At 35.9% G+C, this 26,388-nt stretch overlaps 1 protein-coding gene across 1 annotated transcript in view; it reads left to right on the top strand.

Annotated features, from left to right (window-relative positions):
- Window positions 1-26,388, top strand: part of STXBP5L (syntaxin binding protein 5L) — a 401,935-nt gene that overhangs the window by 229,261 nt on the left and 146,286 nt on the right. The window contains exon 14 of the mRNA XM_007450522.1: window positions 24,653-24,693. Coding sequence (XP_007450584.1) covers window positions 24,653-24,693 — 41 coding nt within the window. The remainder of the gene's footprint in view (window positions 1-24,652; window positions 24,694-26,388) is intronic.

Below are 26,388 nucleotides of genomic sequence, written 5' to 3'. Positions count from 1 at the left end.
CACAGTAAGATAAGCAAAATGAGAAGACAGAAAAACACACAGCAGATGAAGGAGCAAGATAAAAATGCACCAGACCTAACAAATGAAGAGGAAAAAATAGGCAGTCTACCTGAAAAACAATTCAGAATAATGATAGTAAACATGATCCAAAATCTTCAAAATAGAATAGAAAAAATGCAAGAAACATTTAACAAGGACCTAGAATAACTAAAGATGAAACAAGCAATGATGAACAACACAATAAATGAAATTAAAAATACACTAGATGGGATCAATAGCAGAATAACTGAGGCAGAACAGATCAGTGACCTGGAAGATAAAATAGTGGAAATAACTACTGCAGAGCAGAATAAAGAAAAAAGAATGAAAAGAACTAAGGACAGTCTCAGAGACCTCTGGGACAACATTAAACGCACCAACAATCGAATTATAGGGGTTCCAGAAGAAGAAGAGAAAAAGAAAGGGACTGAGAAAATATTTGAAGAGATTATAGTTGAAAACTTCCCTAATATGGGAAAGGAAATAGTTAATCAAGTCCAGGAAGCACAGAGAGTCCCATACAGGATAAATCCAAGGAGAAACACGCCAAGACACATATTAATCAAACTGTCAAAAATTAAATACAAAGAAAACATATCAAACGCAGCAAGGGAAAAATAAGACACAAGGGAATCCCCATAAGGTTAACAGCTGATCTTTCAGCAGAAACTCTGCAAGCCAGAAGGGACTGGCAGGACATATTTAAAGTGATGAAGGAGAAAAACCTACAACCAATATTACTCTACCCAGCAAGGATCTCATTCAGATTTGATGGAGAAATTAAAACCTTTACAGACAAGCAAAAGCTGAGAGAGTTCAGCACCACCAAACCATCTTTACAACAAATGCTAAAGGACCTTCTCTAGGCAAGAAACACAAGAGAAGGAAAAGACCTACAATAACAAACCCAAAACAATTAAGAAAATGGGAATAGGAACATACATATCGATAATTACCTTAAATGTAAATGGATTAAATGCTCCCACCAAAAGACACAGACTGGGGCTTCCTTGGTAGTGCAGTAGTTGAGAGTCCACCTGCTGATGCAGGGGACACAGGTTCATGCCCCGGTCCAGGAAGATCCCATGTGGCGTGGAGCGGCTGGGCCCATAAGCCATGGCCGCTGAGCCTGCGCCTCCGGAGCCTGTGCTCCGCTACTGCAAAAAAAAAAAAAAAAAGACACAGACTGGCTGAATGGATACAAAAACAAGACCCATTTATATGCTGTCTACAAGAGACCCACTTCACACCTAGAGATACATACAGACTCAAAGTGACGGGATGGAAAAAGATATTCCATGCAAATGGAAACCAAAAGAAAGCTGGAGTAGCAATTCTCATATCAGACAAAATAGAGTTTAAAATAAAGACAATTAGAAGAGACAAAGAAGGACACTACATAATGACCGATCCAAGAAGAAGATATAACAACTGTAAATCTTTATGCACCCAATATAGGAGCACCTCAGTACATAAGGCAAAAACTAACAGCCATAAAAGGAGAAATTGACAGTAACACATTCATAGTAGGGGACCTTAACACCCCACTTTCACCAACGGACAGATCATCCAAAATGAAAATAAATAAGGAAGCACAAGCTTTAAATGATACATTAAACAAGATGGACTTAATTGATATTTTTAGGACATTCCATCCAAAAACAACAGAATGCACATTTTCCTCAAGTGCTCATGGAACATTCTCCAAGATAGATCATATCTTGGGTCACAAATCAAGCCTTGGTAAATTTAAGAAAACTGAAATTGTATCAAGTATCTTTTCCGACCACAACGCTATGAGATTAGATATCGATTACAGGAAAAGATCTGTAAAAAATACAAACACATGGAGGCTAAACAATACACTACTTAATAACGAAGTGATTACTGATGAAATCAAAGAGGAAATCAAAAAATACCTAGAAACAAATGACAATGGAGACACAACGACTCAAACCCTATGGGATGAAGCAAAAGCAGTTCTAAGAGGGAAGTTTATAGCAATACAAGCCCACCTTAAGAAGCAGGAAACATCTCGAATAAACAACCTAACCTTGCACCTCAAGCAATTAGAGAAAGAAGAACAAAAAAACCCCAGAGTTAGCAGAAGGAAAGAAATCATAAAAATCAGATCAGAAATAAATGAAAAAGAAATGAAGGAAACAATAGCAAAGATCAATAAAACTAAAAGCTGGTTCTTTGAGAAGATAAACAAAATTGATAAACCATTAGCCAGACTCATCAAGAAAAAAAGGGAGAAGACTCAAATCAATAGAATTAGAAATGAAAAAGGAGAAGTGACAACTGACACTGCAGAAATACAAAGGATCATGAGAGATTACTACAAGCAACTCTCTGCCAGTAAAATGGACAACCTGGAAGAAATGGACAAATTCTTAGAAATGCATAACCTGCCAAGACTGAATCAGGAAGAAATGGAAAATATGAACAGACCAATCAAAAGCACTGAAATTGAAACTGTGATTAAAAATCTTCCAACAAACAAAAGCCCAGGACCAGATGGCTTCACAGGCGAATTCTATCAAACATTTAGAGAAGAGCTAACACCTATCCTTCTAAAACTCCTCCAAAATATAACAGAGGGAGGAACACTCCCAAACTCATTCCACGAGGCCACCATCACCCTGATACCAAAACCAGACAAGGACATCACAAAGAAAGAAAACTACAGGCCAATATCACTGATGAACATAGAGGCAAAAATCCTCAACAAAATACTAGCAAACAGAATCCAACAGCACATTAAAAGGACCATACACCATGATCAAGTGGGGTTTATTCCAGGAATGCAAGGATTCTTTGATATATGCAAATCAATCAACGTGATGCACCATATTAACAAATTGAAGGAGAAAAACCATGATTATCTCAATAGATGCAGAGAAAGCTTTTGAGAAAAATAAACACCTATTTATGACTAAAACCCTGCAGAAAGTAGGCATAGAGGGATTTTTCCTCAATATAATAAAGCCATATATGACTAACCCACAGCCAACATCGTCCTTAATGGTGAGAAACTGAACGCATTTCCACTAAGATCAGGAACAAGACAAGGGTGTCCACTCTCACCACTCTTATTCAACATAGTTTTGGAAGTTTTAGCCACAGCAATCAGAGAAGAAAAGGAAATAAAAGGAATCCAAATCGGAAAAGAAGAAGTAAAGCTGTCACTGTTTGCAGATGACATGATACTATACATAGAGAATCCTAAAGATGCTACCAGAAAACTACTAGAGCTAATCAATGAATTTGGTAAAGTAGCAGGATACAAAATTAATGCACAGAAATCTCTGGCATTCCTATATACTAATGATGAAAAATCTGAAAGTGAAATCAAGAAAACACTCCCATTTACCACTGCAACAAAAAGAATAAAATATCTAGGAATAAACCTACCTAAGGAGACAAAAGACCTGTATGCAGAAAATTATAAGACACTGATGAAAGAAATTAAAGATGATACAAACAGATGGAGAGATATACCATGTTCTTGGATTGGAAGAATCAACATTGTGAAAATGACTCTACTACCCAAAGCAATCTATAGATTCAATGCAATCCCTATCAAACTACCACTGGCATTTTTCACAGAACTAGAACAAAAAATTTCACAATTTGTATGGAAACACAAAAGACCCCGAATAGCCAAAGCAATCTTGAGAACAAAAAATGGAGCTGGAGGAATCAGGCTGCCTGACTTCAGACTATACTACAAAGCTACAGTAATCAAGACAGTATGGTACTGGCACAAAAACAGAAAGATAGATCAATGGAATAGGATAGAAAGCCCAGAGATAAACCCATGCACATATGGTCACCTTATCTTTGATAAAGGTGGCAGGAATATACAGTGGAGAAAGGACAGCCCGTTAATCAAGTCCAGGAAGCACAGAGAGTCCCATACAGGATAAATTCAAGGAGAAATACGCCAAGACACATATTAATCAAACTGTCAAAAACTAAATACAAAGAAAGCATATTAAAAGCAGCAAGGGAAAAACAACAAATAACACACAAGGGAATCCCCATAAGGTTAACAGCTGATCTCTCAGCAGAAACTCTACAAGCCAGAAGGGAGTGGCAGGACATACTGAAAGTGATGAAGGAGAAAAACCTGCAACCAAGATTACTCTACCCAGCAAGGATCTCATTCAGATTTGATGGAGAAATTAAAACCTTTACAGACAAGCAAAAGCTGAGAGAGTTCAGCACCACCAAACCAGCTTTACAACAAATGCTAAAGGAACTTCTCTAGACAAAAACACAAGAGAAGGAAAAGTCCTATAATAACGAACCCAAAACAATTTAGAAAATGGGAATAGGAACATACATATCGATAATTACCTTAAATGTAAATGGACTAAATGCTCCCACCAAAAGACACAGATTGGCTGAATGGATACAAAAACAAGACCCATATATATGCTGTCTACAAGAGACCCACTTCAGACCTAGAGACACATACAGACTGAAAGTAAGGGGATGGAAAAAGATATTCCATGCAAATGGAAACCAAAAGAAAGCTGGAGTAGCAATTCTCATATCAGACAAAATAGACTTTAAAATAAGGACTATCAGAAGAGACAAAGAAGGACACTACATAATGATTAAGGGATCGATCCAAGAAGAAGATATAACAATTGTAAATATTTATGCACCCAACATAGGAGCACCTCAATACATAAGGCAAAAACTAGCAGCCATAAAAGGGGAAATCGACAGTAACACATTCATAGTAGGGGACTTCAACACCCCACTTTCACCAATGGACAGATCATCCAAAATGAAAATAAATAAGGAAACACAAGCTTTAAATGATACATTAAACAGGATGGACTTAATTGATATTTATAGGACACTCCATCCAAAAACAACAGAATACACATTTTTCTCAAGTGCTCATGGAACATTCTCCAGGATAGATCATATCTTGGGTCACAAATCAAGCCTTGGTAAATTTAAGAAAATTGAAATTATATCAAGTATCTTTTCCGACCACAACGCCATGAGATTAGATATCAATTATAGGAAAAGAGCAGTAAAAAATACAAACACATGGAGGCTAAACAATACACTACTTAGTAACGAAGTGATCACTGAAGAAATCAAAGAGGAAATTAAAAAATACCTAGAAACAAATGACAATGGAGATACAACGACCCAAAACCTATGGGATGCAGCAAAAGCAGTTCTAAGAGGGAAGTTTATAGCAATACAAGCCCACCTTAAGAAGCAGGAAACATCTCGAATAAACAACCTAACCTTGCACCTCAAGCAATTAGAGAAAGAAGAACAAAAAAACCCCAGAGTTAGCAGAAGGAAAGAAATCATAAAAATCAGATCAGAAATAAATGAAAAAGAAATGAAGGAAACAATAGCAAAGATCAATAAAACTAAAAGCTGGTTCTTTGAGAAGATTAACAAAATTGATAAACCATTAGCCAGACTCATCAAGAAAATAAGGGAGAAGACTCAAATCAATAGAATCAGAAATGAAAAAGGAGAAGTAACAACTGACACTGCAGAAATACAAAAAATCATGAGGGATTACTACAAGCAACTCTATGCCAATAAAATGGACAATCTGGAAGAAATGGACAAATTCTTAGAAATGCACAAACTGCCAAGACTGAATCAGGAAGAAATAGAAAATATGAACAGACCAATCACAAACACTGAAATTGAAACTGTGATTAAAAATCTTCCAACAAACAAAAGCCCAGGACCAGATGGCTTCACAGGCGAATTCTATCAAACATTTAGAGAAGAGCTAACACCTATTCTTCTCAAACTCTTCCAAAATATAGCAGAGGGAGGAACACTCCCAAACTCATTCTACGAGGCCACCATCACCTTGATACCAAAACCAGACAAGGATGTCACAAAGAAAGAAAACTACAGGCCAATATCACTGATGAACATAGATGCAAAAATCCTCAACAAAATACTAGCAAACAGAATCCAACAGCACATTAAAAGGATCATACACCATGATCAAGTGGGGTTTATTCCAGGAATGCAAGGATTCTTCAATATACGCAAATCTATCAATGTGATTAACCATATTAACAAATTGAAGGAGAAAAACCATATGATCATCTCAATAGATGCAGAGAAAGCTTTTGACAAAATTCAACACCCATTTATGATAAAAACCCTGCAGAAAGTAGGTGTAGAGGGAACTTTCCTCAATATAATAAAGGCCGTATATGACAAGCCCACAGCCAACATCATCCTCAATGGCGAAAAACTGAAAGCATTTCCACTAAGGTCAGGAACAAGACAAGGTTGCCCACTCTCACCACTCTTATTCAACATAGTTTTGGAAGTTTTAGCCACAGCAATCAGAGAAGAAAAGGAAATAAAAGGAATCCAAATCGGAAAAGAAGAAGTAAAGCTGTCACTGTTTGCAGATGACATGATACTATACATAGAGAATCCTAAAGATGCTACCAGAAAACTACTAGAGCTAATCAATGAATTTGGTAAAGTAGCAGGATACAAAATTAATGCACAGAAATCTCTGGCATTCCTATATACTAATGATGAAAAATCTGAAAGTGAAATCAAGAAAACACTCCCATTTACCATTGCAACAAAAAGAATAAAATATCTAGGAATAAACCTACCTAAGGAGACAAAAGACCTGTATGCAGAAAATTATAAGACACTGATGAAAGAAATTAAAGATGATACAAACAGATGGAGAGATATACCATGTTCTTGGATTGGAAGAATCAACATTGTGAAAATGACTCTACTTCCCAAAGCAATCTATAGATTCAATGCAATCCCTATCAAACTACCACTGGCATTTTTCACAGAACTAGAACAAAAAATTTCACAATTTGTATGGAAACACAAAAGACCCCGAATAGCCAAAGCAATCTTGAGAACAAAAAATGGAGCTGGAGGAATCAGGCTGCCTGACTTCAGACTATACTACAAAGCTACAGTAATCAAGACAGTATGGTACTGGCACAAAAACAGAAAGATAGATCAATGGAATAGGATAGAAAGCCCAGAGATAAACCCATGCACATATGGTCACCTTATCTTTGATAAAGGTGGCAGGAATATACAGTGGAGAAAGGACAGCCTCTTCAATAAGTGGTGCTGGGAAAATTGGATAGGTACATGTAAAAGTATGAGATTAGATCACTCCCTAACACCATACACAAAAATAAGCTCAAAATGGATTAAAGACCTAAATGTAAGGCCAGAAACTATCAAACTCTTAGAGGAAAACATAGGCAGAACACTCTATGACATAAATCACAGCAAGATCCTTCTTGACCCATCTCCTAGAGTAATGGAGATAAAAACAAAAATAAACAAATGGGACCTAATGAAACTTCAAAGCTTTTGCACAGCAAAGGAAACCATAAACAAGACCAAAAGACAGCCCTCAGAATGGGAGAAAATATTTGCAAATGAATCAACTGACAAAGGATTAATCTCTAAAATTTACAGGCAGCTCATGCAGCTCAATAACAAAAAAATAAACAACCCAATCCAAAAATGGGCAGAAGACCTAAATAGACATTTCTCCAAAGAAGATATACAGACTGCCAACAAACACATGAAAGAATGCTCAACATCATTAATCATTAGAGAAATGCAAATCAAAACTACAATGAGATATCATCTCACACCAGTCAGAATGGCCATCATCAAAAAATCTAGAAACAATAAATGCTGGAGAGGGTGTGGAGAAAAGGGAACACTCTTGCACTGCTGGTGGGAATGTGAATTGGTTCAGCCACTATGGAGAACAGTATGGAGGTTCCTTAAAAAACTACAAATAGAACTACCATATGACCCAGCAATCCCACTACTAGGTATATACCCTGAGGAAACCAGAATTCAGAAAGAGTCATGTACCAAAATGTTCATTGCAGCTCTATTTACAATAGCCCGGAGATGGAAACAACCTAAGTGCCCGTCGTCGGATGAATGGATAAAGAAGATGTGGCACATATATACAATGGAATATTACTCAGCCATAAAAAGAAACGAAATTGAGCTATTTGTAATGAGGTGGATAGATCTAGAGTCTGTCATACAGAGTGAAGTAAGTCAGAAAGAGAAGGACAAATACCGTATGCTAACACATATATATGGAATTTAAGAAAAAAAAATGTTATGAAGAACCTAGGGGTAAAACAGGAATAAAGACAGAGACCTACTGGAGAACAGACTTGAGGATATGGGGAGGGGGAAGGGTGAGGTGTGATAGGGCGAGAGAGAGACATGGACATATATATACTAACAAACTTAAGGTAGATAGCCAGTGGGAAGCAGCCGCATGGCACAGGGAAACCGGCTCGGTTCTTTGTGGCTGTCTGGAGGGGTGGGATAGGGAGGGTGGGAGGGAGGGAGGGAGACACAAGAGGGAAGAGATATTGGAACATATGTATATGTATAACTGATTCACTTTGTTATAAAGCAGAAACTAGCACACCATTGTAAAGCAATTATACTCCAATAAAGATGTAAAAATAAAAACTATAACTATAAAACTGTGTTAATGGTTACAAAATATAAAGAGATTTATTGATAATTTACAGCATCATTAACATTAAAGTGAGGGGAGAGAGAAAGGAGTAGTGTTTTTTTCAGTTATAATGTGCTGTATTACTTAACATAGATCACATCTTCCGTTGTTAATCCTCAAATATGCATTCATGGCATCATTTTCAAAGGCTTCTGTCCATTTCCAACACAAAATATTAATCCACGCTCCACTGAAACTGTTGGTTTATTTTCAAACAGATCTGTGATGTAAACAACTTCATGCTCTGGATCTTATGGGGTATGGAGCTCAGCTTACCTGAGGACAGGTGGTCATGCATTGCCCCTGGGGATTCCTGTGGGTCAAGTGGGCCCTGAGAGGAGAGGGGGCTAAAGGCCCTGAGGACTAAGGGTATTTTGGGGTAGATTTCTAAGGGCGACCCCTCACACAACCCTAAACCTTAAATACACCATGTGATTTCCACTAACCCAGCAGCATCTACCCTAGGCAACAACAAGGCCACACCTATTCCAGGAGGAGCTCAGCCACTAGGAAACAGGCTCAGGAAAAACTACTCAGTGGTCTCAGGTGTGCTATGCCTGATATCTCTAGCTCAGTGCTACTGAATACGGGCCTGAGGGAGTAATATCTGCACCAATAAGAAAACTTGTTAAAGGTGCCATTTCATGAGCCCCACAGGAGAATCATAACTTAGAGTGGGGCCCTGATTCCCTCCAAATTTGTATGCACTTTAAAGAATGAGAAGAAATGTTTACTACGTGGTTCCCATGCAGTTTCCTACTAGTATTACATGATGAGTATTTAGAAATTACATCACATGTGCCCTCCCCACAGAGTCTGTCTATTGATCTGGGTGGGAGTATCCATGTTATTTTAACTCCAGGTGATTCTAAGTTTAGACCAGGTTTAAGCCCAAGGGCTGCTGGGTACATTGGTGAGAGTTGCTTCCAGTCTTTAGTCCCTTTGCCTTTGGGAAGACATCAGTGTCTGCTCTACATGGTATTGGAATGGGCAAGTCAGTGTAGCCCACTTAAGGAGTAGGGTTTTTGTATGCAGCTGAAGTTAAATTGTCACTTTAAAATAGATCAGTATAACTATAAGATGTTTTACATAATACACAAGGTAACTGCAAAGAAAATACCTATAGAATATGAACAAAAGAAAGTGAGAAACAAATCAAAGCATGTCACTCTAAAAAATCAATGAAACAAAAGGAGGGCAGCAAGAAAGGAAACAAGGGGCAAAATAAATACAATATAAGCATAAAACAACTTTTAAATGGCAGTTGTAAGTCCTATACTATCATTTCTTTAAAGATAAATGAATTAAACTCCCAAATCAAAAGACACAGAGTGGAAGAATGGAAAAAGAAACAAGATCCAACTATATGCTGTCTACAGGAAACTGACTTTAGATATAAGGGTGTACATAGCCTGAAATGAAAGGATGGGTAAAGATATTGCATACAATTTCTAACAAAAAAAGACATCGGGGTGAGCATACTTTTATCAGACAAAATAGACTTTAAGCCAAAAATTGTCAAAAAGACAAAGAAGGGTAATATATGATGATAAGATAGTCAATTCACCAGAAAGAAATAAAAATTATAAATGTATATTCACCTAACAACATAGCGCCCAAATATATAAAGCAAACACTGACAGAATTGAAGGGAGAGATAGGAAATAGTGCAAAAGTAGTAGTTTTCAATACCCCACTTTCAATAATGAATAGAGCACCCAGACAGAAGTTCAATAAGGAACAGAAGACTTGAAAAACAGTATAGAACAATTGGACCTCATAGCCATGTACAGCACACTCTACCCAACAACAGCAGAATATACATTCTCCTCAAGTACACGTGAAACATTCTCCAGGATAGATCACATGTTAGGCCATAAAACAAGTCTTAAAATTTTTAAGAAGATTGAAATAATAACAAGTACTTTTTTTACAACCACAGTGATATGAAATTAGAAATGAATAGCAAAAGGAATACTGGAAAATCCACAAAATATGTGGAAATTAAGCAATACCCTCTTGAACAACCAATGGGTTAAAGAAATCACAAGGAAGTTGGAAAATGTCTTGAGAAAAATGATAAAGAAGACAACATATCAAACTTATGGGATGCAACAAAAGCACAACTAAGAGGTTTACAAGTAAACCTCTAAGAAGTTTATAGTAGTAAATGCCAACATTAAAAAAAGATCTAAAATCAACAATTTAACTGTACACCTCAAGGGATTAGAAAAAACTAAATCCAAATTTAGCAGAAGGAAGGAAATAACAAAGATTAGAACAGAAATAAAAACAAAATAGAGGGTAGAAAAACAATAGAAAATATTAAAAACTGAGATTTTTAAAGATCAACAAAATTGAGAAACTCTTAGCTAGACTAAGAAAAAAAGAAAAGACTCAACAAATATCAGAAATGAAAAAGGAGACATTACAGCTGATGCCACAGAAATAAAAAAGGTTCATAAGAGACTACTCTCAAGAATTATATGCCAACAAAATGGATAACTTAAAAGAAATGGATAAATTTCTGGAAACATACAACTGACCAAGACTGAATAATGAAGAAATTTAAAAATCTGACAGACCTATAATCAGTAAGAACATTGAATCAGTAATAAAAAAATCTCCCAACAAAGAAAAGCCCAGAAGTAGAGGACTTAACTGGAGAATTCTACCTAACATTTAAAGAATTAACAGTAGTTCTTTTTATTTATTTTTTATTTTTTTATTTATTTTTTATTTTTTTATTTTTTTTAACATCTTTATTGGGGTATAATTGCTTTACAATGGTGTGTTAGTTTCTGCTTTATAACAGAGTGAGTCAGTTATACATATATATATGTTCCCATATCTCTTCCCTCTTTGTCTCCCTCCCTCCCACCCTCCCTATCCCACCCCTCCAGACAGCCACAAAGAACCGAGCCGGTTTCCCTGTGCCATGCGGCTGCTTCCCACTGGCTATCTACCTTACGTTTGTTAGTATATATATGTCCATGTCTCTCTCTCGCCCTAACACACCTCACCCTTCCCCCTCCCCATATCCTCAAGTCTGTTCTCCAGTAGGTCTCTGTCTTTATTCCTGTTTTACCCCTAGGTTCTTCATAACATTTTTTTTTCTTAAATTCCATATATATGTGTTAGCATACGGTATTTGTCCTTCTCTTTCTGACTTACTTCACTCCGTATGACAGACTCTAGATCTATCCACCTCATTACAAATAGCTCAATTTCGTTTCTTTTTATGGCTGAGTAATATTCCATTGTATATATGTGCCACATCTTCTTTATCCATTCATCCGACGGCGGGCACTTAGGTTGTTTCCATCTCCGGGCTATTGTAAATAGAGCTGCAATGAACATTTTGGTACATGACTCTTTCTGAATTCTGGTTTCCTCAGGGTATATACCTAGTAGTGGGATTGCTGGGTCATATGGTAGTTCTATTTGTAGTTTTTTAAGGAACCTCCATACTGTTCTCCATAGTGGCTGAACCAATTCACATTCCCACCAGCAGTGCAAGAGTGTTCCCTTTTCTCCACACCCTCTCCAGCATTTATTGTTTCTAGATTTTTTGATGATGGCCATTCTGACTGGTGTGAGATGATATCTCATTGTAGTTTTGATTTGCATTTCTCTAATGATTAATGATGTTGAGCATTCTTTCATGTGTTTGTTGGCAGTCTGTATATCTTCTTTGGAGAAATGTCTATTTAGGTCTTCTGCCCATTTTTGGATTGGGTTGTTTATTTTTTTGTTATTGAGCTGCATGAGCTGCCTGTAAATTTTAGAGATTAATCCTTTGTCAGTTGATTCATTTGCAAATATTTTCTCCCATTCTGAGGGCTGTCTTTTGGTCTTGTTTATGGTTTCCTTTGCTGTGCAAAAGCTTTGAAGTTTCATTAGGTCCCATTTGTTTATTTTTGTTTTTATCTCCATTACTCTAGGAGATGGGTCAAGAAGGATCTTGCTGTGATTTATGTCATAGAGTGTTCTGCCTATGTTTTCCTCTAAGAGTTTGATAGTTTCTGGCCTTACATTTAGGTCTTTAATCCATTTTGAGCTTATTTTTGTGTATGGTGTTAGGGAGTGATCTAATCTCATACTTTTACATGTACCTATCCAATTTTCCCAGCACCACTTATTGAAGAGGCTGTCCTTTCTCCACTGTATATTCCTGCCACCTTTATCAAAGATAAGGTGACCATATGTGCATGGGTTTATCTCTGGGCTTTCTATCCTATTCCATTGATCTATCTTTCTGTTTTTGTGCCAGTACCATACTGTCTTGATTACTGTAGCTTTGTAGTATAGTCTGAAGTCAGGCAGCCTGATTCCTCCAGCTCCATTTTTTGTTCTCAAGATTGCTTTGGCTATTCGGGGTCTTTTGTGTTTCCATACAAATTGTGAAATTTTTTGTTCTAGTTCTGTGAAAAATGCCAGTGGTAGTTTGATAGGGATTGCATTGAATCTATAGATTGCTTTGGGAAGTAGAGTCATTTTCACAATGTTGATTCTTCCAATCCAAGAACATGGTATATCTCTCCATCTGTTTGTATCATCTTTAATTTCTTTCATCAGTGTCTTATAATTTTCTGCATACAGGTCTTTTGTCTCCTTAGGTAGGTTTATTCCTAGATATTTTATTCTTTTTGTTGCAATGGTAAATGGGAGTGTTTTCTTGATTTCACTTTCAGATTTTTCATCATTAGTATATAGGAATGCCAGAGATTTCTGTGCATTAATTTTGTATCCTGCTACTTTACCAAATTCATTGATTAGCTCTAGTAGTTTTCTGGTAGCATCTTTAGGATTCTCTATGTATAGTATCATGTCATCTGCAAACAGTGACAGCTTTACTTCTTCTTTTCCGATTTGGATTCCTTTTATTTCCTTTTCTTCTCTGATTGCTGTGGCTAAAACTTCCAAAACTATGTTGAATAAGAGTGGTGAGAGTGGGCAACCTTGTCTTGTTCCTGACCTTAGTGGAAATGCTTTCAGTTTTTCGCCATTGAGGATGATGTTGGCTGTGGGCTTGTCATATACGGCCTTTATTATATTGAGGAAAGTTCCCTCTACACCTACTTTCTGCAGGGTTTTTATCATAAATGGGTGTTGAATTTTGTCAAAAGCTTTCTCTGCATCTATTGAGATGATCATATGGTTTTTCTCCTTCAATTTGTTAATATGGTTAATCACATTGATAGATTTGCGTATATTGAAGAATCCTTGCATTCCTGGAATAAACCCCACTTGATCATGGTGTATGATCCTTTTAATGTGCTGTTGGATTCTGTTTGCTAGTATTTTGTTGAGGATTTTTGCATCTATGTTCATCAGTGATATTGGCCTGTAGTTTTCTTTCTTTGTGACATCCTTGTCTGGTTTTGGTATCAAGGTGATGGTGGCCTCGTAGAATGAGTTTGGGAGTGTTCCTCCCTCTGCTATATTTTGGAAGAGTTTGAGAAGAATAGGTGTTAGCTCTTCTCTAAATGTTTGATAGAATTCGCCTGTGAAGCCATCTGGTCCTGGGCTTTTGTTTGTTGGAAGATTTTTAATCACAGTTTCAATTTCAGTGTTTGTGATTGGTCTGTTCATATTTTCTATTTCTTCCTGATTCAGTCTTGGCAGTTTGTGCATTTCTAAGAATTTGTCCATTTCTTCCAGATTGTCCATTTTATTGGCATAGAGTTGCTTGTAGTAATCCCTCATGATTTTTTGTATTTCTGCAGTGTCAGTTGTTACTTCTCCTTTTTCATTTCTGATTCTATTGATTTGAGTCTTCTCCCTTATTTTCTTGATGAGTCTGGCTAATGGTTTATCAATTTTGTTAATCTTCTCAAAGAACCAGCTTTTAGTTTTATTGATCTTTGCTATTGTTTCCTTCATTTCTTTTTCATTTATTTCTGATCTGATTTTTATGATTTCTTTCCTTCTGCTAACTCTGGGGTTTTTTTGTTCTTCTTTCTCTAATTGCTTGAGGTGCAAGGTTAGGTTGTTTATTCGAGATGTTTCCTGCTTCTTAAGGTGGGCTTGTATTGCTATAAACTTCCCTCTTAGAACTGCTTTTGCTGCATCCCATAGGTTTTGGGTCGTTGTATCTCCATTGTCATTTGTTTCTAGGTATTTTTTAATTTCCTCTTTGATTTCTTCAGTGATCACTTCGTTACTAAGTAGTGTATTGTTTAGCCTCCATGTGTTTGTATTTTTTACTGCTCTTTTCCTATAATTGATATCTAATCTCATGGCGTTGTGGTCGGAAAAGATACTTGATATAATTTCAATTTTCTTAAATTTACCAAGGCTTGATTTGTGACCCAAGATATGATCTATCCTGGAGAATGTTCCATGAGCACTTGAGAAAAATGTGTATTCTGTTGTTTTTGGATGGAGTGTCCTATAAATATCAATTAAGTCCATCCTGTTTAATGTATCATTTAAAGCTTGTGTTTCCTTATTTATTTTCATTTTGGATGATCTGTCCATTGGTGAAAGTGGGGTGTTGAAGTCCCCTACTATGAATGTGTTACTGTCGATTTCCCCTTTTATGGCTGCTAGTTTTTGCCTTATGTATTGAGGTGCTCCTATGTTGGGTGCATAAATATTTACAATTGTTATATCTTCTTCTTGGATCGATCCCTTAATCATTATGTAGTGTCCGGCGTGACGTTGCAGCAGCCTGAGGCCCGCCGTGTGTTCTCCCTGAGAAATTGTCCCTGGGTCCCGGGAACCTGGCAGTGGCGGGCTGCACAGGCTCCCCGGAAGAGGGGTGGGGGCCGTGACCTGTGCTCGCACACAGGCCCCTTGGTGGCGGCAGCAGCAGCCTTAGCGTCTCCCGCCCGTCTCTGGTTTCCGAGCTTTTAGCCGCGGCTCCCGCCCGTTTCTGGAGCTCCTTTAGGCAGCGCTTTTAAAACCCCTCTCCTCGCGCCCCAGGAAACACAGAGGCAAGAAAAGGTCTCTTGCCTCTTGGGTAGGTCCAGACTTTTCCCCGGACTCCCTCCCGGCTAGCCGTGGCGCACTTACCCCTTCGGGCTATGTTCAAGCCGCCAACCCCAGTCCTCTCCCTGAGCTCCGACCGAAACCGAAACCGAGCCTCAGCTCGCAGCCCCGCCCGCCCCCGGCGGGTGAGCACACGAGCCTCTCGGGCTGGTGAGCGCCGGTCGGCGCCGATCCTCTGTGCGGGAATCTCTCCGCTTTGCCCTCCGCGCCCCTGTTGCTGTGCTGTCCTCCGCGGCTCCGAAGCTCCCCGCTCCGCCTCCCGCAATCTCTGCCCGCGAAGGGGCTCCTAGTGTGTGGAGAGCTTTCCTCCTTCACGGCTCCCTCCCACTGGTGCAGGTACCGTCCTTATCCTTTTGTCTCTGTTTATTCTTTTTTCTCTTGCCCTACCCAGGTACGTGGGGAGTTTCTTGCCTTTTGGGAGGTCTGAGGTCTCCTGCCAGCGTTCAGTAGGTGTTCTGTAGGAGTTACTCCACGTGTAGATGTATTTCTGGTGTATCTGTGGGGAGGAAGGTGATCTCTGCGTCTTACTCCTCCGCCATCTTGGAAAGAGTCTCAGTAGTTCTTTTTAAACTCCTCAAAAAATTGAAGAGGGAACACTTCCAAACTCATTGTATGAGACCAGCATTACATGATGTCAAAATCACACAAAGATACTACCAGAAAAGAAAACTACAGAGCAATATTCCTAGTGACTATTATTGCAAAAATCCTCAACAAAATATGAGCAAAACAAATTCAACTACACATTAAAATGATCATAAACAAGTGGGATATATCCTTAGGATGCAAGGATGGTTCAACATGAAAATCAATCAGTGTGATATACCACACCAACAAAATGAAGGACAAAAACCACATGAACATCTCAGATGAAGCAGAAAAAGCATTTGACAAAATTCAACACTTTTTAATGATAAAAACATTCAACAATCTAGTAATAGAAGGAAATTACCACAAAATAATTAAGGTCATGTGTGAAAAGCACATAGCTAACATCATATTCAATCGTGAGTAACTAAAAGTTTTCCCTCTAAGATCAGAAACAAAGGAAGGATACCCACTCACACAACTTGATTCAACATAAAGCTGGAGTCCTTACACTTCCTGATTTCAAAACATGATACAAAGCTAATGCTAATCAAAAATATTACAAAGTAATCAAAACAGTATGGTACTCACATAAAGACAGAGATATTGACCACTGAAACAGAATAAAGAACTTATAAATAAACCATCACCAATATGGTCAAATCTTTGATAAAGATACCAAGGCTATACAAAGGGGAAAGGATAGCCTCTTCAACAAATGATGTTGGTAAAACATTATTTGCACATGTGAAAGAATGAAATTGGACCTTCACCATATACCATACACAAAATCAACTGAAAACAAAAACCCCTAAATCTAAGACCTGAAACTAAAGAACACCAAAAAGAAAATGGGAAATATTTCATGACACTGGATTTGGCAATTATTTCTTAGTTGTGACACCAAAAACACAGGCAACAAAACCAAAAATAGACAAATGGGACTACGTCAACTTAAAACCTTCTGTGAAACAAAGGGAACAATCAACAGAGTGAAAAGACATCCTACAGAGTCAGAGAAGTTATTTTCAAACCATATATCTGCTAAGGGGTTAATATCCAAACTATATAAAGAATTCCTGTAACTCAACAACAAAAACATACAATTCAATTAAAGTGGGCAAAGGACTTGAATTAGGTATTTCTCCAAAGATACACAATTGGCTTATAAGCATATGAAAAGATGTTCAACATCACTACTCATCAGGGAAATGCAAGTCAAATCCACAATGAGATATCACTTTACAACTGTTAAGATAGCACTATGCAGCACCAACAAGAAAATAAGTGTTGGTGAAGATGTGGAGAAATCGAAACCTTTGTTCACTGTTGGTTGAAATGTAAACTGAGGTAGCTGCTATGGAAAACGATATGGAGTTTCCTCAAAAAATTAAAATTAGAATTACCATATAATCCAGCAATCCCATTTCTAGGCACGTATTCAAAAGAATTGAAAACAGGGTGTCAAAGGTGTTCCATGTTTATTGCACATCCATGTTTATTGCAGCATTTATTCACAGTATCCAATAGGTGGAAGCAACATAAACGTCCATCAAAAAATGAATGGGGGCTTCCCTGGTGGCGCAGTGGTTGAGAGTCCGCCTGCCGATGCAGGGGATACGGGTTCGTGCCCCGGTCTGGGAGGATCCCACATGCCGTGGAGCGGCTGGGCCCGTGAGCCATGGCCGTTGAGCCTGCTTGTCCGGAGCCTGTGCTCCACAATGGGAGAGGCCACAGCAGTGAGAGGCCCACATACGGCAAAAAAAAAAAAAAAAAAAAAAATGAATGGGTTTCTTAAATGCGTTGTATACAATGGAATACTATTTAGTTTAGCCTTAGAAAAGAAGGAAATCTTTCTATTACATGGATGAACCAGAAGGAAATTATGCTAAGTGAAATAAGCCAGTCTCAAAAAGACAAATACTGCATGATTCCACTTATATCAGGTACTTAGAATAGACAAATTCATAAAGACAGAAGACAGAAAGGATGATGGTTGCTCAGGAGAGAGGGGAAAAGGGAGTTGTTCAATGGATGTGGAGTTCAATTTTTCTAGATGAAAAAATTCTAGAGATTTGCTGCACAACAATGTTCATATCGTTAATACTATTGTATTATACACTTAAAAATGGTTAACATAGTAAATTTTATGTTATGTGTTTTTTTACCACAATAAAAAAAATCAATATGTAACTAAAAGTTACCATAACTGAAAATAAGAACTAAATAAATTGGCTTAACAGCATGTAGTGACAGCTGAAAAAAGGTTTCTTAAACTGGAAGTTAGTGGGTAGAAAATATCTAGATGGAATCACAAAGAAAAAAGAAAAGCATAAGAGATATATGATACTTGGTGAAGAAGTTTGAACATGTATATAACTGGAGACACAAACAGAAAGGAGAGAGAGAATAAAGCAGAATAAATTATTGAATGATAATGGCTCAGATTTTTTCCATTGAGAACACAAATTCAAAATGTGCTAAAACCTAAAAGAGTAAATAAAAGGAAAACCATCTACACAGATTGTAGTAAAACTGATGAAAACAAAGGGTAATGAAAAAATTCTCGAAAGCGGCCAAGGTGGACACTTTGCAATAAAACAAACAGTAATAAGATTGAGAGTTGATATTTTAACAGAAATGGTGAAAAGAGAAGGTATTGGTATAAAATCTCTATACTACTGGGAAAAATGCTAATATAGAATTTCATACTTAGCAAAAATATTCAACTATAAAGGCAAATTTTTTTTCAAACAAATGTAGAGAGAATTAAAGTGAATGCTTTAAAGAGAAGGAAAACAATACCAGATAGAATAATAGAAATGCAGAAATTAAATAATAACAGCAGAAAAAGGTAAATGCAAGAATAAGTCTAAATAAATAGCAATAATATTATGTTTTGGTATAAGTATTAAAATGTCAATAATTTTTAATAATATTGTGATGTAGAATGAAAATATATCATAATGCTAGCACAAAATGTGGGAGAAAGGAAAATAGAGATAAAATATTTAACATTCTTACTTTGTGTAAAATTAACAGCTGAAGGATCAACAATTTAAGGGTCAGTTTTGTAATATCTGTGTTAGCCACTAAAATAATAGTGCAAGAATATAATACTCAAAAACTAATAAAATAGAGTAATATTTTAAAATGTGATTAATCCTTAAAAGGACAGAAAAGAGAGAGAAAGAAGACAGAATTGGTTAGACAAATAGAATATAATTGTGAGGTTGGCAGATTTAAATTCCAGTGTATCAGTAATTATACTAAATATAATTTGACTGAATTCTGTAATCATAAGCAAAGACAGTCTAAATAAAAAAAAATTCTAAATCACTTATGAGACACATTAAGTATATGTATGCTAAAAATTTGAAGTAAATACATGAAAAATTGTAACATGAACAATTTAAAATTTTGGTACATCTCTACTTATATCAGTAGTTTTCCATTGCTGCATAACAAATCACCACAAACTTAACAGCTGAAAACTCATTTATTAACTCACAGCTCTATATAGGTCAGACATCTGGCACTGTATGATTCAGTATTTGCTCAGTGTACCATAAGACTGAAATCAAGGGGTTAAAAAGGCTGAGTTGTCATCTGGAGGTTCTGAGAGAAAATCTGCTTCCAAACTCATTGTTTTTATTAGAAAAATTTAGTTCCTTGTGGTTGTGGGACTGAGCTCTCAATTTCCTTGCTAGGTGTCATGGGGGGAGAGCATGTTAGCTACCTAAGCCTGCCTGCATTTCTTGCCACGTGGCTCCTTCTTACTTCAAGCCAGTAACAATGCATCCAGTACTTCTCATGCTTCAAATTTCAAAATTCTTTCATCTTTGACCTCTAGATCTGTATTTATAGGTTTCATGTGATAGGTTCACCCAAATAGTATCCTTTTCTTAAAGTCAACATAATATAACTATAATGGGAGTGATATATTCTCTATTATATCACAGTCCCAGAGAATATACAGGATTATCCAGAAGGCAGGAATCTTGGGGAATATTTTAGAATTCTGCCTACCACAGTAAACTTTAAAGCAAGAAGCATTATCAAATGTAAAAGGGACTATTTTAAAATAATAAAAGGATGAATCCATAAGAATTTTGAGTTCAGGGCCCCAAAATATACAAAGAAATAGACAATTCTGCAATAAGTGGAAGAAAATATAACAAACCTCTCTCTGCAACTGATTTTAAAATTAAAGGAAAAATCCATAACAATAAAGAAAGTTTTGAACAGCATGATTAATAAGTCTGACTTAACTGACATATTTAAAACATTACACTCTACAGTTCAAGAATGTACATTCTTTTCAAGTGCACATGAGACACAGACCAAAATTGACCATATGCAGGACCATAATAAAAGTGCCAATAGATGTCACAGGATTGTAATCATATATAACATGTTCTGTGACCACAGGGGAATTAAACTAGGAATGCATGACAAAAATATATAAAGAACATTCACAAGTTTTCAAAATTAAGCAGTCTATTCCCAACTAGCTTACTGGTTAATAAGCAAATCACAATATAAAATTTTAATATATCACAAACAGAAAGATAGTGAAACTAAAATATATCATAACGTGGATAAATCTAAATCTATGTTTAGAGGTAAGCTTATACCCATGTTATATGTTTATATAAGTTAATATAAGCTTATACCCATGCATGTTAATAAGAAGACTAAAATTTAATGATCTAATTATATATCTTAAGAAGTTAAAAAGGATAAAAAATTATTCCCCCAAAAGTAAAAAGGAAAATAATACTGTTAAGAACAAAAATTAATGAAATAGAAAGAAAATGTACAATAGCAAAGATTTACAAAGCCAAAGTTGGTTTATGGAAATAAAGTTGCTAAAGGTATGTACAAGATTGTCAAGAAACACAGAAGAAACAAAATGGAACAATCATAAATATATGGAAATCAAGCAACACACTCTTAAACAACCAACAGACCAAATGAGAAATCACAAGGGAAATTAGAAAATATTTTGATATAAATAAAAAGAAAAATAATAGCATGGAGATGTAGCAAAAACAGTACTCATAGGGGAATTTATAGCTGTAATCACCTACATTAAAGGAAGAAGAAAGTTCAATAACCTATCTTTACACCTTGAGGAACTAGAAGAAAAACTGATACCAGCAGATATAAGAAATAATAAAAATTCGAGCAGAGATAAACAAAACAGAGAATAGAAAAGCAATAAAGGAATTCAGTGAAACCAAAAGTTTGTTCTTTGAAAAGTTCAACAGAATTGACAAAACTTTAGTTAGAGTGACTCAAGAAAAAAAAAGGAGGGACAATTATTAAAATCACAATGAAAAATGAGTATAATACTGTCAATCTTACAAAAATAAAAAGGATTATAAGAGAATACTGTGAACAATTCTATGCCAACAAATTAACCTAAATGAATGAATAAATTCTGAGAAATGCACAAACTATCAAAACTGACTCAAGAAGAAATAGATAATCTGAACAGCTTTATAACAAGTAAAGAGATTAAATCAGTAATTGAAACCTTCCATCAAAGGAAAGACCAGGACCAGATGGCTTTGTGATGAATTCTACCAGTCATTTAAATAGATAACACGAAATGCTTTTCAAACTTTTCCAAAAAATAGAAGGGAAAAACGTCCTAACTCATTATCTGAGGCATCATTCTAATACCAAACTAGACAAAGACACTGAATGAAAAGAAAACTGCAACAATATTCCTTATAAATATAGATTCAAGTATACTAAACAAAATATTGGCAAACTGAATCCTACAGCGTATTAAAAGGATTATAAACCGTGATCAAGTGGGACTTATCCTAGGAATACAAGAGTGTTTCAACATACAAAAATCAATGTAATACCCACACTAATAGAATAAAAGGGAAAAAACACATAGTCATCTCATGCATAAAAAAGCATTTGACAAAATTAAACACTTTCACGATTTAAAACTGCAACAACAGCAACATGCAGAAAACTAGAAGCAGAATGGAACTTCCTTAACCTGGTAAAGGGCATTTTTGCAAAACCCACAGGTAACGTCATATTCAATGTTGAAAGACTAAAAGCTTTCCCTCTGAGATCAGGAACAAGACAGAGATTTCTGCTTTTGCTACTTCTGTTTCATATTGAACCAGAAATTCTAGCCAGAGGAGTGAGGCAGGAAAAATAAAAGAGCATTTGCAAGAAAAATAAAAGGGCATTTGCAAAAATGCCCTTTACCAGGTTAAGGAAGTTCTATTCTACTCCTAGTTTTCTGAGTGTTGCTGTTGTTGCAGTTTTAAATAAAAGACATCACAATGGAAAGGAAGAAGTAAAATTATATCTATTTGCAGATGACATAATCTTATATATATGTTAGTGTGTTTCTATATACTAACAATGAACAATCTGCAAAGAAAATTAAGAAAGCAATTTTATTTACAATAGCATCAAAAAATAAAATACTTATAAATAAATTTAACCAAGGAGAGAAAAGGCTTGTACACTAGAAACTATAAAACTTTGCTGAAAAAAATTAAATAATACACAAATAAGTGGAATCATTCCATGTTTATGAATTAGAAGTCAATATTATTAAGATGGCAGTATCTCAAAGTGATATACAGATTCACTACAATTCAAATCAAAATCCCAATGATCTTTTTGCAGAAATGAAAAAAGTTTATCCTAAAATTCATATGAAATGGCAAGTGACCCAAAATAGCCAAAATCATCTTGAAATAGACCAAAATTGAAGGACTTAACACTTCTCAATTTTAAAATTACCTACACAGCTACAGTAATCAAAACAGTGTGGTACTGACATAAGATTAGATTTATAATTTAATGGAATGGAATTGGGAGTCCAGAAATAAAACCATACATCTATGACTAATTGGTTTTTCACAATGGTGTCAAGCCTATTTAATGGGGCAAACAATAATCTCATCAACAAATGGTGTTGGGAGAATTGAATATCCACATGCTAAAGAATAAAGTTGGACCCTTATTACCTCATGGCATATATAAAAATTAACTCAAATGTGGTCAAAGATGTAAATTTACAGCTAAGACCATAAAACTCAAGAAAACAGGGATAATATTTCCTGAATATGATTGTGGCTGTGGCTCTTAGATATTACACCAAAACATAGAAATTATAGGAAATGGATGCTGGATTACTAGCATGGCAGTTCAGGCAGCAGGAGAATTTTCAGGGAAAAAAAAAGGAAGCAGAAAAATGCTCCTAAACACAAAGGGGCTCCACTATGGAACCCATGACCAAGTCAATAAAAAGCAACTCCTGTCTCCCTTCCCCAGTCTCTCTGGCTTTCTTTTCTATTATCTACCTGCTTCATCCCAGCCAGAAGAGAGCCTGTAAGCTCCCCATCTGTCTTCAGAGCAAAAGAGCTTGGACACCAGGAAGAATAGGCTTTAAGAGCACTTCCTTGGGAGGGTGGCTCAGTGCCCTCACTCCTGGCTTCATTCCAGTTCAGCAGAATCTTGCTGTGGGATATTTACCCACTCGTTTGCAGGCCATAGAACTGGCCCAACTATGAGCAGTAGCTGCTCTGCCAACATGAGAAAGGGGCAGCAGTTTTCCTAGTTTTAGCTATGCACTCAACCCTTTAACGGCCCATACACAGCTCAGGCTTCATGCAATTATGCATTTAATAAATGTGCTGAAGAAAAAGGGGAAAAAGCATAAGCAACAAAGAAAAAAAAGGATAAAATGGTCTTCACTATCAGGTGAAAAGGTAACAGTGAATGGAAGAAAGTTTAAAAAATCATATATCTGATAAGGGTTTAGTATTCAGGATATATAAAGAACCCTTACAGCTCAAAAACAAAAAGATAAATATATCAATTTTTTAAAAGTGGGCAAAGGATTTGTATAGATTTTTTCAAAAAAAGGTATACAAATGGCTAATGAAAAGATGCTCAACATCATTAGTCATTGGGGAAATGATTATTTGTAGACAATTTCTTATAGAATTACCATTATACCTATTATCAAATAATAATACAACTCTAGATAGGGTTAAGGATTTGCTTTTTATATTTTTATGCTGAACTTTAATTTCGCTATGATATTCATTTCAAAATTATTTTAATGTAATCTAACTCAGGTCTCTTTTTATTCAGTGTAAACAATTTTATATAAAATTATACTGTTCTTTCTTCACAGATCAGTTTTCATTGTTATTACATATAAAATATTCTTACAATAAATCTAAGTAATTATTGTCTTTTTCTAAAATTTAGATTCTTGTGTGGTATTTAAAAAACAAACCATTGTTTTAAGCTTAGAAATGGTTTGGCATACATTAGTTTTCATTGAAATGGTATTTTTAAACCAAATTTTAATAGTAATTCAAGTTTTTATACATTTAGAACAATTATGATTTTTTATTTACCATACTTAATGCTAATTTATTTCTTATCTAGTCATGCAGATGGATCGATAAAGTTTTGGGATGCTTCTGCAAGTAAGTTTTAAGTTTCTCCTTATATTACAGGAAACACTTGGTTAATATTTACTCATAGCCATTGACTACTTTTTAGTTTGGACAGTTAATATTTTTGATACATATTTAGCATACACATATGGCTGGGTTACAAAACTGTATTTCCTATATTATTGAATCAGTTTAAAGTATTATCTCTACTGTACTTTTCTTCTATGATATAAACAGACACAACTGAAATCACTCTTTATCAGCAACCTATTATATATATGAGGTAATGTACATTGGAAAAAGTACCAAACTTTGTCAGACTAACTCTTTTCAAGGAATTTCCTTCACCTCCTCACTCTTAGAAAAGTGCTTTTATCCCACTAGTCTTCACTTTTCTTTGCCACTTGTCTACCAAGTCTGTGAGAATCAAAAGAAATAATTTGATAAATGTAAAACTTCTTTTGAAATCTTGAGAATTACATAATTTAAGGACTACAGGTACTCTGCTTAATGTTGAAGGGCATGCAAAGATTTAAGACTTGATTATACCCATACATACCCTTCAGAGAACTTACAGGGCAAACAATATGATAAGAACTCTAAATGTAGTACAACCCAAATTCTATTTTTTATCGGAAATGGGAGATTTATTTGAACCAGGTAGATCCAGGAAGGGTATTTTGGTGTGGTGACATTTAATGTGAGTTTTGGGAGATAGTTAAGATTTTGATAGTCAGGACTAGGAGAAGTGAGCAATGTCACTAAGTTTCTGAGTAACCATCAAGATGGAGATAACTCTTTGGAAATAAGGATACAGAAGAGTTCTGGAAGTTTGGATTTTGTTGGAACACCAGGAAATTCAAGTAAAACTATCAGGTAGGGAGAACAGTCAAAATGGTAACTAATTAAGAAGCAGCATAGAAGTGATACCTGAAGCTATAGAAGTGAACTGAGAAAGACTGATAAACAGAAAAGCAGAGGGAAGAAGGTTGAACATTAGTGATAATCTTCGTCTGCAATCTAGAGTCCTTTAGCAGTGGAGCAAAGCATCAGCAAGAGAAAATGATTGAAAGATTTAAAGCCATGAAATCTGAGGGCCCTTTCTGACCTCACACAATAAAGATCAGTTGTTCAGGGGGAAATTCCAAACGACAACAGATTTTTTATTTTTGTGAACCTTTTCATGTAAATCTGAGTTTGTTCCACGAACACAGTTAATTGTATAGTTAAAATTACAATGAGCAAACATCTTTGCTCGTTTTCTGCCACCTCAGAGTCACTCCTTAGCTTCTAAAATGTGAGAAGACACTTTAACACTCTAATGACTGAAGTGCATACCACCCTTAAGCATGCACGATAATATTTTAAGAAGTTAATTTTTAAATAAAATATTTTATTACATTCAGAACATATGTTGCAAAGGTTTGCAGCATGTTTAATATTTTTACTGTAATCAGTTATAAGGGCATATCTCCAAATCGATGGATGTCATTGGAGAAATATCACTTAATTTGCCAATTTTGTGGGATAAGGTCCAGTACAGGAAATGAGGTTATACCGAATTTGAAAGTTGTGTTTATGTTAATATGTGAACTGTTGACCTTGAACAACATGGGAGTCAGTCAGATTAACTGTGCCAACCCTCTATACAATCTGAGCATAACTTATAGTTGGGGCATAATTTATAGCTGGTCCTCACTATACACTATTTCTCTGTATCTGCGG

This window comes from Lipotes vexillifer, unplaced genomic scaffold (assembly GCF_000442215.2).
Source record: "Lipotes vexillifer unplaced genomic scaffold, Lipotes_vexillifer_v1.1 scaffold1106, whole genome shotgun sequence".
Classification (NCBI taxonomy): Eukaryota; Metazoa; Chordata; class Mammalia; order Artiodactyla; family Lipotidae; genus Lipotes; species Lipotes vexillifer.
The sequence above is the reverse complement of the archived record's forward strand: the minus strand, read 5'-3'. Positions and strand labels throughout refer to the sequence as shown.